The following is a 17,844-nucleotide window of genomic DNA, read 5'->3' on the forward strand; positions in this document are numbered from 1 at the left end:
TCTAGCCCCATCCTAACACTTTCCTTCCCATTCTGTGTAGTGTTCCTATGTTAACTTATTCCCCCCAGACTCTTCATTCAGTTGACTACCTCCACCTTCACTAGTTCCCCCCCCCTCCTCCTCCTCCTCCTCCTCTTCCTCCTCCTGACAAGGTAAACAATAAAGCGAGGCTTTTACATCAGCTCTGATCTAACAGTCGTCCATTGCTCGCTAACCTATAAACTTTGACCCTACAGGCATGATTCCCTTTGTCCTTACTGTCATTCCTCCTTGCTGCTTGCAGATTTCTCTAAATTTGATTCTGAATGGTCTCAGCTCCTCTCTTCTCTTCCCCCCCCCCCTCCCCCCTCCCCTCTCTCGCACACTTTGAAGAAAAGAACTGCAGTTCCATAGACATAACCTTCCATAAGTATTTTGTGTGTATTTTTGTTAGATTTATTGGGAACTGTGTCTACTAAACATGATCATGCACCAGCCAAAATAGTTATACAAATTTAGAATTTATGTATTTAATTTTCCTTTATTCATAATGTCTGCAGGTAATAATGTATTTATTAATGTATTTATTATCAACAAACATGTGTTATATCATATGAACAAAACAGTGTAGATCACATTTAAGGATTTGTAATAGCTGGAGTTACCAAATTAGGCCATCAGATTTAAAGCTAAAATACAGACTGTTTCTACCACCAGTGTAGGCAGTTGTGTTGCATTGTAACTGAAAAGATGTGGTCCATATCAGCTGATAATGCTAGCAACAGTCTGGTGTTTAACTTTTAAACCTGAAAATGGGTTAAACTGGCTGAAACCAGTCATCACAACTTCTTAAAAAAATAATCTAGACAGTTCTGTTTATATAATATAATCAAACTAGATCACTGATTACTCCGGCAACACAGTGATGCCTTTCTGTAAACGTTTATAGGATAAGTGAACCTTGTATGATTTACAAAGTGAGTTTGAGTGCTTCTCACTGGCACTGTAATTGTAAATGTGTATTAGACTACTTTTCATATGTCAGTTTTTCTCACTTACTAATAACTTTTGTTTGTTTTACAGAGCTCATGTGTCGATGGTAACTAGTGAACATATGAACCAGCTGTTGAAAAATGTTCTGAAACTGATAAAAAAGAATATAGGCAATGAAAGTGCACCTTGGATGATAAGGATAGCAGGTATTTGTTTTTTGTTGTGAGATAAGTCCATGGTAATGTTTACCTATCATGTACATTTAAGAAGACTGACAATTAGACATAATTCATAAATCAGTGTCTACAATTAAACCATAAGCAAAATCTCTCAGAAGAAAAGGTGGTGGAGAAAAAGGATGTGTCAACAAAATGGGAAATTCAATCATAAAACTGAACCAATACCAACAGAAAAAGGAAAGCTACCAAACACCCTCAACTGGACAAAACATAGCAGCTTCTCCAAGTGGGGTAGCAGTGGATCTACGAAATGACCTTGACCTTGAGTATCAGGTTCCAGTTCTGGTGTCAGGTTACAGCAAAGGCAGTCACATGATTTATCTTCAGGGTCACCTCTCCTCCCCCCCCTCCCCTCCCCTCCCCTCCCCTTCCCTCCTCTCCCCTCCCCTCCCCTCTCTTCCTCCACTTTTCTCTTTGCCAGTCGCATGTCAATGATGTCATACACTGTTGCTCTCAGCCAGTAGCTGTGGGGCTCCACTGCCTGTGGCAGTTTACTCTCACCAATAGGAGTCATTCAAGGTCTGTATGTCATAGAAGAAAGGAGAAGCACAAACAGCAGGGATCAGCCAGCATCTCCCAGCAGAATACGAAGAAGAAGAAGACTGCCACATTTGAAAGTAAGTAGCTGTCCATCCATTATTATTACCACCCACCCCCTCCCCTCCGCCTTGCCAGAATAGGCCTCAGAAGGCCAAATGATGCCAACTGACCGCTGTGTCCTCCTCAGCTGATAAGTGTCACTGGATGTGGATATGGAGGGGCATGTGGTCAGGATACCATTCTCCCAGTCTTTATCAGATTTCCTGACTGGAGCCGCTACTTTTCAATCAAGTAGCTCCTCAATTAGCCTCAAAAGGGCTTAATGCATCCCATTTGCCGACAGTGCTCGATAGGCCTGAATGGTGACCCAAGCAAGTGCTGACCAAGCCTGACAGCTCTTAACTCCAGTGATCTGATGGGAACCAGTGTTACCACTGCGGCAAGGGTGTTTGCTATTATTATTATTATTATTAATATTTTCATTTATACTTATGCTTTGTTATTTATTTTAAGAGTGTAGTATTAGAAAATGGCACCAGATATGCAGTGAAAAATTATGTAACCTCAGCATGAAACTCAAAGATTTGCATTATGTACATAAAGTGGTACGCGCATATCCACTGAGGAGTATCCATATTGTAAGACACTATGTTATTTATGCTAACTAATTGTGCATCATGATCAGAAAGAGCATTTGTTACTGGGTAAAGAGTTTTTTTCTTGCTTCAACATTATCAGTTAGGGTCCTATCGTCTTTAGACACCTATGCTGGGAAGTTAATTACTGAGATCAAATTGTAGAATCCAAATAAGTTTTCCAGGTGCAAGTCTTATTTCAGGTGATGCCACATTGGGTGACTTGCACATTGTTGGTGATGAGATGATGAGGGCAATACAACACCTAGTCTACGGGTGGAGAAAATCCCCAGCTCATCTGGGAATTGAACCTGGGCCCACTGAATGGTAGGCAAGCACATTACCATTCAACTAAGCAGACGAACAGAATCCTTTAGAAAATCTACATTGAAGTCATCATACACTCTTAACTGCTTGCTGCTGTCTGATAGATAGTGCAGTAAGGAATCCAGCTTCCTCATAAACAGTTCAAAATTTCCTAGTGTGAATTAAAAGTGAACTATTTTCCAGTATTAATTCGCAAGCACACACATCTTTATGCTGTCACTACAAAATCTATTTGTCTCAATGGTTTTGAGTTTGTGTTCTATCTTAATATACGTAGCAACTCGTCCTTTTCCCATGTTAGTTCTGCATCAGTAAGCTGCTGTTGTGTAATCTTTTATATGTAAAGTATCTAACCCTGTGGTTACATGGTGCCCAGACAGGCACAGGATGCCTAATGCCTATCTTTTTAGAGCTTTGTAAATTTTCCAAACAGTCAAGAAGCTCTTCTACGTTATTACTCAACCCTCTGATATTTTGTTGAAAGAAGCTGACCTTACTTTTTTGGTCCTTCTGTCATTTTCACTTCTTTCCAAACAGGGTGTCTCAATCTTAATTCTAACCTAAAAGAGGTACCTGTATATTATCTGCAAGAAGCTCAGTCAAACCTATTTTTCCTCTGTATGTCCATCTTTTTATTGCTGGTTGTGGGACTCAGCTGTTCGATACAGGATGTCAAATTAGACACCTTTCAGCTGTCTAGTTTCCAACCTTACTTTATTTGCCAACCAGTTTCAGCATTTTATTACGCCATCTTCAGTGCCCTTGACTGCAACTGCCAGCAGTGTTACCTCTCTACTTATTTGCGAGGTGACAGGAGCTGGGCCTTATCTTTCACTCACCAGTGGACTTATGTCAGGATGGGTGTACAGATAATTTGCATGTGCAAGTGTCATGTCTTGGTGTCTGCAAACACTGTGATGTCCATATACATTAATTTTTAGTGTTTCAATGTATGGGTGTGTGTCAAACTTACCACAGTGCCAGCAGCATGGATATTTATTATTATTATTATTATTATTATTATTATTATTATTATTATTATTATTTTTTTTTTTTTTTTTTTTTTTTTTTTTTTTTTTTTTTTTTTTTTTTTTTTTTTTTGCAGTCTGATGCTTTCTGGATTATGGAGTGTATCTGTGAGCTGATGGTTTTATGGCTGTACAGTCTTTCAGTATAAGTCTATGTATCTAATTTGTGCATCAAAACAGGGAGCAGCAATACTGGCATTAGCAGATTTTTGCTATACAGCGATCACTTCCACCATCATCTGCCAATAGTTGGCAGATGATGATTGAAGTGATCTCTATAGGAAAAATCCACTAATACCAGTATTGCTGACCCCTGTTTTGATCACAATTGAGGTAGAATCTTCCTACAAGTTGGTCAAGGGCCTAAAGATGGCATAATAAAATGCTGAAACTGGTTGCCAAATAAAATAATGTTGGAAACTAGACGGCTGAAAGGTGTTTAATCCTCTCCTATTCAGGTGTAGGCCATGTCCATTATATCCCCATCTCCCAATTGTAGCAACAGGTACTGTACTTGTATCAGATTTCATTTCAGTCAGCAGTAGCTGACAGAGCTCACAGTGTTGTTAACCCAGGGCTGGTCATGAAGCTACAGGGCCTCCACAAAACTCACACAATATCCTCTAATCATATAATGTAATTTTTATTGGTAGTGTGATTATGTATTCTAATTTTAACACTCGTAGCCGAATGTGATGTCATGATCACATGGTCAATTTATAATACAGACATTGCAGTTTATAAGCCACAAGAAATAGTTGCTGTCATCCATCTGTAATCTATGCATATTCCACAGTAGTCTTTTGCAGTCCTTAATATTCTTGGTGAGCGTGGATGAGGAATGATGGCAATAAATATTACTATAATTTATTAGGTAAAACACTTTGACATTACAATATGTAGTCAAATACTATAAATTAATTATGTCATTAATCTGCAAAACTGCCAGTACCAAATTCACACCTATCTCACGTTAAACAAATAACTCAATGCAACAAGTATATATCTGTGTGTGATGTCGCTATAAGGCTGTTTCTAGTGTATTCGTAAATAAATGATGGAGGAAAATCCAGTCACAGCACACTGCTAAATGTACACTGTAAAAACAATTACTCCAGCCAGCATAGGATAGGAACAGGATAGACAAGCAATTTATTTAAGACAAATTAGAAAAGGGCAGATTCTGGAGGCCTACACATAACTGTCCACACTGTCAGCCAGCTGGGAAGACACCTACATAGTCTCTTGTTGTCGCAAAGTGTCTCGCATTCACAGCTCAGGCATGTGCCAGCTGCCACAGTCTTGCTTATATGTATGTCCTACAGTGTGCAACTGAGGGGAACTGCAGCATTTATGCACTGTCTCTCAATAAACAGGCAGTGATCACAAGCCATCAACTGGCACATATGAGATGCTAACAGTTAGGAGGATCAGAATTACCAGCCTGTGTATCACTTTGACTAGTGACCGAATTCTCCACCCCATGTATCTGCCTACTAAACGATATACAAATAGGTGCATTACAAAGACACTCATGCACGGTAGGTAGGAGGCACCAACAGGAAGCTGCCATGATACTGCTAGAAGCTTGTATCCAATCGAAGCACCCAGCAGCAGAGAAGATTACAGCCAGTCTTAAAAAATGATTTAATATATTAATAATACATTTTTCTAGTTACAAAGAATATATGCAAAAATAAAGTGTTATTAAAATTCTGCATACAAGCAAAGCTACCCTGTAGAGTAAACATTTTGTTTAAACCAAGCATATTTGGGGGGGGGGGGGGTGTATCCATCCAGCAAGCAGATTCTGTCTCACATGCCTTGACTGCACCCACCAGTGGTGTTACCTCTCTACTTATTTGCATGACTACAGGAGCTGGACATTAGCTTTCACTCACCAATGGACCGAGCGAGGTGGCGCAGTGGTTAGCACACTGGACTCGCATTTGGGAGGACGACGGTTCAATCCCGCGTCCGGCCATCCTGATTTCGGTTTTCCGTGATTTCCCTAAATCACTCCAGGCAAATGCCAGGATGGTTCCTTTCAAAGGGCACGGCCGACTTCCTTCCCTCTCCTTCCCTAATCCGATGAGACCGATGACCTCGATGTCTGGTCTCCTTCCCCAAAACACAACCAACCAACCATCACTCACCAATCGGCCTACGTCAGGGTGGGGGTACAGATAATTTGCATGTGCAAGTGTCATATCTTGGTGGCTGCAAACACTGTGATGTCTATATACATTAATTTCTAGTATTTTGTTAAAAATAATAGCTGGCACCTTCTTTTGCATATTTGGAAAATAATGCTGCACAATGGAAAGCACCTTTGATGCATAATAATAGATGGGCTGTTCAGTGCTATTCGGGTTCTGAATAGAGAGGATGGCAGTAACTCCTTACTGGGATCCATTACAGGCCAGGGTGAAAGATTTACCCATTATAATGGCTGCCAGACAGGTAGCAGAGCACAAATACTGCTTAAGAAACTGAGAACCCCCGTTGACAATCCGCAGACCAGACAACTTTAACTTCCTTCTGGCAAAGCCAGTTAAGACACTGGCATATGTTTGCAGGCTGGGAAATGAAATGAGAATAATGTGAAATATTACCCAAAACAAGACTAGAGTTTCTTCATTTTCTTGGACGCCGATAGGTTGACGATGGCTTTGATGTGGTCATCTGTGGGATGAGACAATCTTTACTATACACCTGAACCAAAAACTGCACCTTCAGGGAGAAAAAGCTACACTTCTCCAGCTTGCAGTGGAGGCCATTCTCCAGGAGGCATTCGAAAACCAGCTGAAGGTTTTGTAAATGCTCTCCCAAGTAAGCCCTGTGACCCACGTGTCATCAGGGTAACTGATGCAACATGGAAAGTCCTGAATCAACTGCTCCAAATACCATGGGTAAATTCCCCATGGCGACAAAAGTCCAAAAGGCAAACAATTAAACTGACAATGCCCAAAGGGGGTGTTGAGATCTAGGAAAGTCCAAGAAACCCTTTCCAATGGCAAGGTGATTTGGGAAAATACTGCCCCCTCCCCCAGGACAGCTCCACCAACAATTTGGTCTGGCACAGAATGGGATATGAATCTCCAATCTGCAACACATCACACATTGACTGTCTGCTTAAAATCGCTGCAAAGGTGCATACTGTTGCCGGGTGTCTGCGTTACCACAAAAGGAGTGGCCCACTGACTCAACAAAATAGGAGAAATGACACCTTGATGTTGTTGCCAGTGTTGCAACACAGCCTTTACCTTGTCACACATGACAAAGGGAATGGCATGGGCTGACAAAGTTTGGATACCGCTGTCACCTTAAGAGAAACATATACCCCGAAATCTTCTGGTTGGCCCAAGGTATTCTCAGACAGCAGGCTGTAGAACCACAGTAAGAAGTCCAAATCTTGAAAAGAAACAAATTGAGACACTAAATGCACTTTGTCAGTGACCTGGAAGCCAAAAACAGAAAATGCGTCAAACCCAAAGATATTTTGCCGCTATGGTGAATTAACCACTGAAACAATAAGTTTCCGTTCCATCTTCTTATGACATGTGGAGACAGAGAATTGTTACCACAAAGGAATGCACTGTTTACTATAAGACACAACCTGACAGACTGACAATTGCAAATCCAGACATGCAAAGGGCCTCTATGTATCTAAGTTAATTAGGCTGCCCATCACTCCTGTGTCTACCTGAAATCGGACTGGCTGCCCATCCACTACCAACATCAGCAAAATATGCCGGGGTGACACATGTGAGGTATCAGAGGCAGCCCAGAGACCAGTGAAACCACAGGGGCATTGGTTGCCTGATTAACGGCCCATTGACTGTCACAAATAGTAACTATTGCCAAATGTTATGTGTTGGCATAACCCGCACATGGACTCCATGCATGGGCAGTCACTTCGAACATGCAGCAAATGACAATCAGGGCGAAACAACTGGCACACTCAAAGAGAGGAAGGAGAATGATGCTAAGGACCCAAAAAATGTCACTGGCAGGAGTTGCAAGAGCAGTGCGAACCCACTGAGCTGAGCAAGGGCAAGCACAGGCAGTGGCATGATGTCACTGCACGAGAATCAACGGCAGGAACACACGGTGACCCAGCTGGATGCGAGGCCACCTAGGGTCTCCCTCAGAGCACTGGAGCCTGTTTACCATGCACACCCCATTGCTCATGTGATTCCATGATTTGCTCAACGTCAGCTAAAGAAGGGTTGGATGAGATCAACACCCTAGTCTGAACTTTGTGCTCAGGAGCTAACCTGACAGTCATGTCCCAAATTAGTGAGTCTGCATAAGAGGTAGCACATTTGAGACACTCAAACTGACACTTGCTCAAGAGATCCTGCAAATCAGTGATTCAGGCTGAATAGGACTGCCCAGGGAAATTGCAGTGCTGGTTAAACTGCAACCATGTCCTCACAACATGGTTTTGATATCCAGAATACACCAGAAGCAATCAAGAAAGCTCATCAAAGGTAAGTTTCTCAGGCTCTGTGGAGGGCATCAAATTTTAGACAACTTTAATAAATCTGTGCTGTTGGACAACAACAAGGCAGTTTTATCAACTGGATGACTGATACATCTTACCTGACATTGTAGCAAGAACCGGTGCAGGTAATTCTCCCATCTTTCTGTTAAACCATCAAAACTGGCAAATGGGACCAGGAGTGTCAGGGTCAGTGCTGAAAATGGAACAACAGGTGTGTGGCCACACCACTGGTGATGCAAGGGCACAAAGCAAGTCCCCATTCTGGTTTATTAGTGCCTGCATCTGCTTCTGTTGTTGCTGCTGCTTCTTCAGCAGGCACAACTATTCCTGTCAGCATCGCAGAAACGCTGGGCCTGTGGCGGCCCATGTTAACTCTAGAAAAAGGGAAAAAAATGAACCATGTGGGAGGGAAACAAACTTGTTGTGCGAGTTGATCTATGGGAAGCAGAGAATCTGAATCCACCAAGAGATAACCATGGGAACAACTCAAGATATGGCTGGTACAGACAGCTAATGGTTACTCAATCATCACAAACATCGAATGATACAGTAGGTGATGTCTGCCACTGTCGAACTCCGAGTAAGTGCTGGCCTGCATGGCCTACTGCACCCTGCAGGTAAACACCTCCACCAGCTGGTCTGCCCATATTATGTGGTGTCTGCCCTCCATGGCAGGTTTCCACACCATCCTATTGCGCTAACCGTACCAGCTCATCTCCATTGTGACTACTGGTGGGGATAGTAAATTAGTTTCCCAGATATTTAAAAAAATTAAAAGTCTCACCATTTTTATGTCACATAGGGATGTAAGTTATAAGTACTGAAGTGATGCTTAAGTTGTAAATATATGTTGCATCCTTGCTTAGTAAAGTATTACCTGTTGCAATACTCAAATCTATCTACAATGTCTTTTCTGCTATTTTGTTACCACGCAAGGAAATGATCAACTAACAGGAGAAGTTTTTCCAATGACTGCGAGCAGTATGGGCAGAATGTCTCCCAGCAGTAAATGCTCTTTTTGGTGATGATGATTGTCCATACCAGTAGCAAAAACCTCTGGGAAGGTAGAGCTGATGCGGGCCATAGTTGCCAGTGCATCAGTGCAAATAAACATGTTACACAGTCTTGGGTCAGTTGACGACATAGCAAGGATCTGACTCCAGTAAGATGACACACAAAACACACACACACAGACACACACACACACACTCAGCAATGAATCTAAAGACTGATTGTAGGTAAAACACACACTCAGCAATGAATCTAAAGACTGATTGCAGGTAAAGTAACATATTAATTCTAATGTCCCAGATTTTTCCCATTGTAAGACATATGTGTGGAAGAAGTAATATGTTGCTGCTGCATATACTCTTTGCCTCTGGCTATACTTCATATTTGAGCTGTCTAGCATAGCTAAATTATTAACTAATAAACCCTTACTCCATATTTATATTTTCCATTTTGTCCATATTTTTATAAATATTCTTTGTGTAAATATGCAAGAATATAGTATGCTCTTATTGTGTAACCTGCCAAGCCTCCTTAGCATCCAGTAGTGATTTGGATCCCTCCACCAAGCCAGAGAGATTCCACAAAATCTCTGCAAGATCACTTCTTCTTCCAAATGACAACCCTGAAAGAAAACTTCTATCAACATACAATGCAAACTATCAAAGCCAAACTTGTTCATATTCCATCATTTTATCTGATGTAATAACTGTTCAGTAGGGCAGATGGTACTTGGTATACATTTTTTCCTTAATATTATCTTAATATTACAAAGCACCTGTTTGATGCAACAGATCAAATAGACTTAGGTAGTTCCATATGATTTTAATATTAACTAATTTGTGCTTCATATTAATAGACACTATAATAGATGGAGTGTTGTCTGAAGTCTTAATACATGTGAGAAACAGGAAAGGAGGATTCAAATATTGATGTCGAGCACTTTAAACCCGATGGATACTTTTAAGGTATCCCAATGGTAAAGTAATGCACTAACGATGTAGGGACAAGTATTCATAAGTGTTTGTTCCATTGTGCTAATTGTTTATTTGTGTGTCTTTGGAATTCCGAGAAAGATTTGACAAAATTGTAAGTAGTAACAGAGAGATGTGATCATTTGTCAGTGTATCATATTGCCTTACAGTATGGATACCCTTCAGTGAGTGCACATATGCCATTATGTATATAATGCATATCTTTGAATTTAAAGTTCAGGGTATATAATTTCTTTTACTACATATCTGATGCCATTTTCTAATACTACACTCCAACAATAAATAACAAAGCATAAGTCTAAACGAATATATTAATACCACTACTACTACTACTACTAATGATGATGATGATAATAATAATAATAATAATAATAATAGTAATAATAATAATAATAATGGATGGACAGCTACTTACTTTCAGACATGACAATCTTCTTCTTCTTCTGTTCTTCTGCCCTTCTTCTTATTCATCTTCTTTTTCCTATTCTGCCAAGAGGTGCTGGCTGATTCCTGCTGTTTGCATTCCATCCTTCACTGTGCTGTACAGATCTCAAATGATTCCTATTTGTCCAGAGGAAATTGCCAAGAGAAGTGGGGGCTCACGACTCTTGGCCAAGACCAACAGCGCATGACAATGTCAACACATGATTGCCCAAGAGAAAAGGAGGGGTGACCTTGAAGGTAGCCCAACAGTTGCCTCTGCTGTATACCTGACATTGGAAATGTAACAAGGTCATGGTCATCTCGTACACCCACTGCTATCCTGCTTCCCCAGTGCTTAGTTTCTATTTCAGATTTCATGTTGTAATTGAGCAGCATGATATTGTTCATGAATTTCTATCACATGTGCAGAACTGCTATTACTATAATAAGTTCCTAATCATATCTGCACTTTTATCACAGCTGCACTTTTATCTGCACTTTTAATGCTTTGCTTTTGTGTATAAATAGATGAATCCAATCATTTTGTTACGTCATACTTACTTAGGCAGAGTTAACATTTTTGAATTATAAAGTAGCTCATTCATTTCAGGGTGCTAAACTGTGACTGTCAAACCTAATTTGTCTACTTGCAATCACCAAAGTAAACATTGACTGCAGTTAGCTTATACCTCAGTCTGCATCTTAGTCGAGTAGATTATTATACTTCGAACTTTATAACTGCTGTAAGATTACTTACTTACTTAATTAGTTACATTCCATGTCTGCATGATAACATCTGAATTCTCTTCATCCAAAACTTTGCAGGTTTAATAGCTGCATAAAAATAGATCTTCTGCTGTGCAAGCAAATTCCATCTTTACCATATGAATAAATGTTCAAATGTCTGTGTTTCTCCACATCCACAGTGGTCATCTTCAGAGCATCTCAGCTTAACCATGTTTAATTGCATTTTGCACTTCCTGTCTTTAGTCTATTCACTGCTCTCCATGTGCTATATTGTAGTTGTTACACTCATGAGATTTACTGCATGTACTATAAGAAAAAAACCTACAGCTTCTAATAAGTTTACTGCTGAGGTTAGATATACGAGGCGTGTTTTTTAAGTAAGTACCATTTTGAAATTAAAAAAAGACATGCTAAGATATCTCAATAATTTTATTTTTACAGGAAAGCCTGTACCTTAATCTATGCACTGACGCCATTACGGTCTGATACTTCCTTGTTTACGTTGTGTACTGAGTGTTTGAGGTGCCTCCGATAATCGTGAGTCCCGCCGACTGTGAAGTATGGGCTGTTATAAGATTTCTTAGTGCTAAAGGCCTAAAAGCGATCAATATTCATCGTAAGATCTGTGCAGTTTACAGAAAAAAACATTATGAGTGGTGGAATGGTAAGAAAGTGGGTGAGAGCATTTAAAGATGGCAGCACAAATGTGCATGATGAACAACGGAGTTGTCGTCCTTCGGTTGTTAATGAAAGTTTGGTGCAGGAAGTCGACAATAAGGTGAGAGAAAACAGACGCTTTATGATTTCCTCCTTGCAGGATGACTTTCCTAATGTTTCTTGTAGTGTTTTGTATGGCATTGTGACCGAGCACTTGAATTACCGAAAATTGTGCACACGTTGGGTACTGAAAATGTTGATGGATGTGCACAAAACCTAACGTTTAGACATTGCATTGACTTTCCTTGAGCGGTACCGCAATGACGGTGATGATTTCTTAAGCCAAATTGTTACGGGCAATGAAACATGGGTGGCCTACGTCACACCAGGATCAAAGCAATAGTCCATGGAAGTTGAGCAAGGTCATCATTCTGCTGCAAGACAATGTCTGTCCTCATGTGGCGAATCAAACCAAAGATCTCATCACATCTTTTCAATGGGAAACTCTAGATCATCCTCCGTACAGCCCCGATCTTGCGCCCAGTGACTACCATCTGTTCCTGCACTTGAAGAAACACCTGGGTGGTCAGCGTCTTCAAGACGATGACGAAGTAAAAACCGTGGTGATGCAGTGGTTAACAAGTCAGGCGGCAGACTTCTATGAGGAGGGTATTCAAAAACTGGTACAACATGATGACAAGTGCCTCAAGATTGATGGAAATTATGCAGAAAAGTAGATTAAGGTACAGGCTTTCATATAAGAATAAAATTATTGAGATATCTTAGAATGTATTTTTTAAATTTCAAAATGGTACGTACTTAAAAAACACACCTCGTACAAATATTTCTACTGCTTTTTGCTTTTCATTGTAAATGCTGTTGAAGGCTAGGTGTTTTGTGATTAGTGTATGGAAATTGTGATTTTCAGTTGCAGTAAGGCAGTGGTGGTACAACAGGAGAAGGAATTATAACTTATGACTGACTTCAAGTGTCTTAGATAGTGGTTTTATGACTTTCACCCAAAATATTGCAAGAAGATTGGTTTCATGCCAAGTTTTCAATGAATTGAGTTTTGTTGAAAAATTTTGCAGTTGTTACAAATGCTTTCAAAAATATCAATGCTTTAATACATATAATTACAGGCCACAGCCCCTGATAATATGGCTACATTCATATTTCCATCAGTCTTTTCTGAGGTTTTGAATAGAGATTCTTAAAAAAAAATTGAAGAGTAGCACTTACATGCAGTATGCAAAAAGCTTGAGGTGCCCATATTGGAATGAGCACGGAACTTATTCTCGTCTAGTGCCATAATATAATGAGCACAGAATTTATTCTCCTCTGTACCAATTATAAAACTTCACATGAATTTTGATGCCACACAAATGTGATTTTTACAGAGAATATGTTTGATTGAACAATGCATTATAGGGATAAAGAAAAGTTATACCTGTGCATCATTATTAGCTGTAAGTTAGGAGCCTTAGCAAAGCTACAGGCCACATTAAACTGCAAGAATTTAAATTTAAACTGTTAAGTAGATTGAAATCTGAAATTTTCTGGCAGATAAATACTGTGTGCCGAACTGAGACTCGAACTCGGAACCTTTGCACACAGTTTTAATCTGCCAGGAAGTTTCACATCCATGCACACTCCACTGAAGAGTGAAAATTTCGTTCTGGAGGTTGAAATCTGTTACATCTGAGAAAATGCACATTGTTAGGGTGACAATAAATTGGTCATAAAAGTAAATTCACATTCCTTGTTTGTTACATGTATGCAAATTGAATGCATTTATGAAATTATTTCAGCATATACACAGCAGATAATAATCAACTCGTCAGAAGAACTGCTTAAAGATCCATTCCTTCCACTTGCTGAGAAAGTGAAGAAACGAACAGATACTCTGTTTCACAAGGAGGAATCACTCAGAGGTTTCATTAAATCAGCAACTGATGATACTTCACAGGTAACTACTTATTGCCTTGGTTTCTGTTTGATTGTATACAGACATCATTATGTTCATCATTCAGTGTTTCATTAGAGATGTATTACATAAATTTTAATGTAGTATGGGTTGTTAAAAACATACACACAGTAATATGTTGATTAAATATTGCTTATATCACAATGACCATACTTTCTTTGATTTCTCTGCATTATTAGCTATATGTTTGTATTGCCTTGTACTCAGAAATTCTATTCCACTTTCATTTATATTACTCAAGCTGTTTTATATTCATAATTATAAGTTGCTGCCTTTGTATATGTAAACATGTGGAAGTACTCAGTGTGAAGAAAAAATGCACTTGGAGGTTGGAATGTGATTCCTCATTCAAATTCAAGACAAAAGTTAATCAATCAGATCAGGTGCATTTTGAAAACACATGTATGAAAATGAGGGCCTGGCAACACTGTCACATTGTACAGTGCATTGGAATGCACAGAGGACAATATATCAATCTGCACTACCATACCAGCCACCCTAGCTCACTGAGTAGCTGCTGGAACATCAAACACATATCCACCATGGAGATATGGTTCAAGTTCTTGTCTGGGTCCTTTTTTATGTTTTTAGACCTCCATTCCCTAGTTTTCATCATTTATAATCAGAACATCATTCTGTCACATGACAGTGGCTTCCCACATGATAGTGGGATCCATTAAATTAGATTTACTTTCATTCCAATTGATCCGTAGTGAGGAGGTCCTCCAGGATGTAGAACATGTCAGAAAAACAATAATACATGAGAAACATTTACAACTGAAACAAATAAGGTAATGTACCTTCCACAGGTCCCAAGTGGAATGATTGTCATTTTTTTTTTTTAATGAACACTATATGAAAGAATCATTTTACAAACACTCACTTACTAAGATCGCATTAATCCACTGAATTTTAAAAAAAAAAAAAAAAAAAAAAAAAAAAAAAAAAAAAAAAAAAAAAAAAAAAAGATTTTTTTTTTTTTTATTTATAAGGTAATAAACATATAATAGAACTACTACAATACTTATTTACAATGAACATATTACTGCACTGAAATGGTGAACTATACATTTGTGTGTGTGTGTGTGTGTGTGTGTGTGTGTTGTGTGTGTGTACTAACCACACAGTGCACAACCATAACAACTGGTCCAGTGAAGTTCATGTAGGGGAGTTTCCTGATGGTGTACACAAACAACGAATATGTCGAAATGCTTTTGGTGCTGGGTGCATCTGATAATAAAACAGCTGTTGCAGCAGCTCAAGTGTAAGTTGCATGGTATCATCAAAGGCACCATCCTGACTTTTTCTTTGCCTGGAGCAACACATTTGGGAAACCAGTAATCTTCATCCACAAGTAATAGGCTAGATGAACTCCACAAACTGAGGATGCGATTCTTGAAACCATTCACCAGTCATCATGGCAAAGAACACGTGAAATTGCAAGGCAGTTCCAAATGTCTCAAAGGCTGGTTGTTGAAGTATTGCAAGATGAAGAACTGCATCCATATCATTACCTATTAGCTCAACACCAGTGGCCAGAAGACAGCATTTGATGAGTACATTTTCGAGGAATGACTTTTTCACAAAGAAGAAGATAACAAACATTTATATAAATAACATGATGTGGACTGGTGAATCTTGCTTCATCCGTGAAGGTATTAGTAACCTCCACAACAGCCTTTATTGGTCACACCACACCCCACAAGTCACCCATGAATGTGGCTTCCATGCGCACTTTGTCATAAAGCTGTGGGCTGGAATCATGGGAAAAGTTCTTTTCAGCCCTTACTTATTGCCAGACAAGTTGAATGCGCCATTGTATGTACATTTGTGTGCAATTCTTTGCCTAACACATTAAAAAACATTCCACTTGGTATTCGGGGAAAGCTGTGGTTTCAGCATGATGGTGCACCACTACACTTTGGAATGAATGTGATAACTATTTAAATGATGTGTTTCCAGAGAAACAGGTTGGTCATGGAAGTCCACTGTTCTGATTTGTGGGGACACTTAAAGGAACAAGTTTACAGTACTCCACCTGACCTAATAGCTCGTGTGCATGCTGCCTCGGCAATGGTGGATGCAGGTGTGTTGCTTAAGGTCCAGCAAAGTATGGTCCAGCACATGACAAAGTGTTTGCAAATGCAGTGTGATCACTTTGAACATATCTAAAGTTAATGTTGCTTGTACGTATTTCTGTGACAATAAGCCTGGACATCAAACATACAGAATGGAATTATTGTGCATAACATAATCTACAACCTAGTGTAGCCTACCTGTCATGTTTTTTGTACCTCATTGGATACAGGCAATGTTACTGTATCCACTATTATTTTCTGTTTACTTTATTCATGTCATAGACAAAATGAAGTGGTTGTTTATATCTGTAAAAAGCTCATGCTATGTTTTAATGTTTAAATAAAAGTTACAGTAACAGAAATAAATACACAAAGTACCACATTGTACAGGTGTTAATTGGAAACAATTTGATGCTTTAATTGAATCATCTCACTGAGTTAATGGGACAATTGGCACAGCGTTACCAGAGCCTCATTTTTTAAATTGCATTTATATTAAACCTATTGACAGGGCTAGGTTTTGCTAGATACACTTTTGTCTTGAACTGGGTTGAGGAATCACATGACCACCAAGTATAGTATTTTTCTTTGCCCTGTATACAGCAATTAGATGTTGATACTTACAGACTTCTGAATATCTCATTATTTATCAAGGAGCTGTCATAAACTGTAGGTTTAACATACTGATGAATATTCTGATGTCCCTATTTTCTGTCTTGCTTTTATTGACAGCTTGGTTCTGTGGTTGATAACTTGTTAAATGAAAATTTGCTTGTAAATAAATGAGACCATAGTTTAAGAGGTTTTGATATCTGTATAACATCAGAAATTAACCATCCGATCATATAGTTACTTCTTCCATGTGCTATTCAAATTTATTGAATTCAGATTGTTTCCACATTAGTATATTGTTGTGTCTCTACAGGCATAAACAAAGAACTAAATGTCTCTTGTATTTGCATTAGTTTAAAATTTAAATGTGTAAGTGTCATCACTTCCAACACAATCTGTAACTTTTCTGTCAGTGAATTTGCTTCTTAACGAGTGCATCATCTCATGCGGTATTGATGACACAGGTTAAAGATATTGAAAAAAATAAATTTATAGTTTTGTTTTGCTCTCCCAACTTCAATAATTTATTTATTTATTTATTTATTATTTATTTGTCCCATAGATCAAATCAGTACAATGGCTTGTACAACTGATATGGGATAAGTCAATAAAAATATACGGTTTACAGGAGTCTAAATCAGTAAACAAGAACACAGAGGAATGATTATTTTAAATTACCTACAAATTATGTTACTTAAAGTTACAGCTTTACAGAGAATTGTTACATGATGTGACAAAATTGACTTAATAACATTCAGCTTTGTTACATTATCATGCACTAAGACAATTTTGATTCCAGATATTCCTGGATGGTATAAAAGCAGTCTTTTATTAAAAGAGATTTCACCGTCTGTTTGAATTTATTTATTTCTTGGATTTCTTGTATAAAATTTGGAAGATGGTTATATAATTTTATTCCCATGCACTTGACACCATCACTGTACAGTTTTGTTGAGTGGGGAAGTATTCTTAGAGAGGTTTTTGATCTTGTGTCATAATCGTGGTAATCCATATTTTTGCTAATTTTGTTGATACTTTTTTTGGTAAAGAATAATAATTCTAGTATGTATTGGCATGGGAGGGGCA

The 17,844-nt window shown here is 38.8% G+C and overlaps 1 protein-coding gene across 1 annotated transcript in view; it reads left to right on the forward strand.

Annotated features, from left to right (window-relative positions):
- The window catches only part of LOC124776932 (ryanodine receptor), a 694,095-nt gene that overhangs the window by 520,141 nt on the left and 156,110 nt on the right, over window positions 1–17,844 (forward strand). Inside the window, exons 71-72 of the mRNA XM_047252151.1 lie at window positions 1,063–1,178; window positions 13,893–14,050. Coding sequence (XP_047108107.1) covers window positions 1,063–1,178; window positions 13,893–14,050 — 274 coding nt within the window. The remainder of the gene's footprint in view (window positions 1–1,062; window positions 1,179–13,892; window positions 14,051–17,844) is intronic.

The sequence above is a fragment of the Schistocerca piceifrons genome, chromosome 2, assembly GCF_021461385.2.
Source record: "Schistocerca piceifrons isolate TAMUIC-IGC-003096 chromosome 2, iqSchPice1.1, whole genome shotgun sequence".
Taxonomy (NCBI): Eukaryota; Metazoa; Arthropoda; class Insecta; order Orthoptera; family Acrididae; genus Schistocerca; species Schistocerca piceifrons.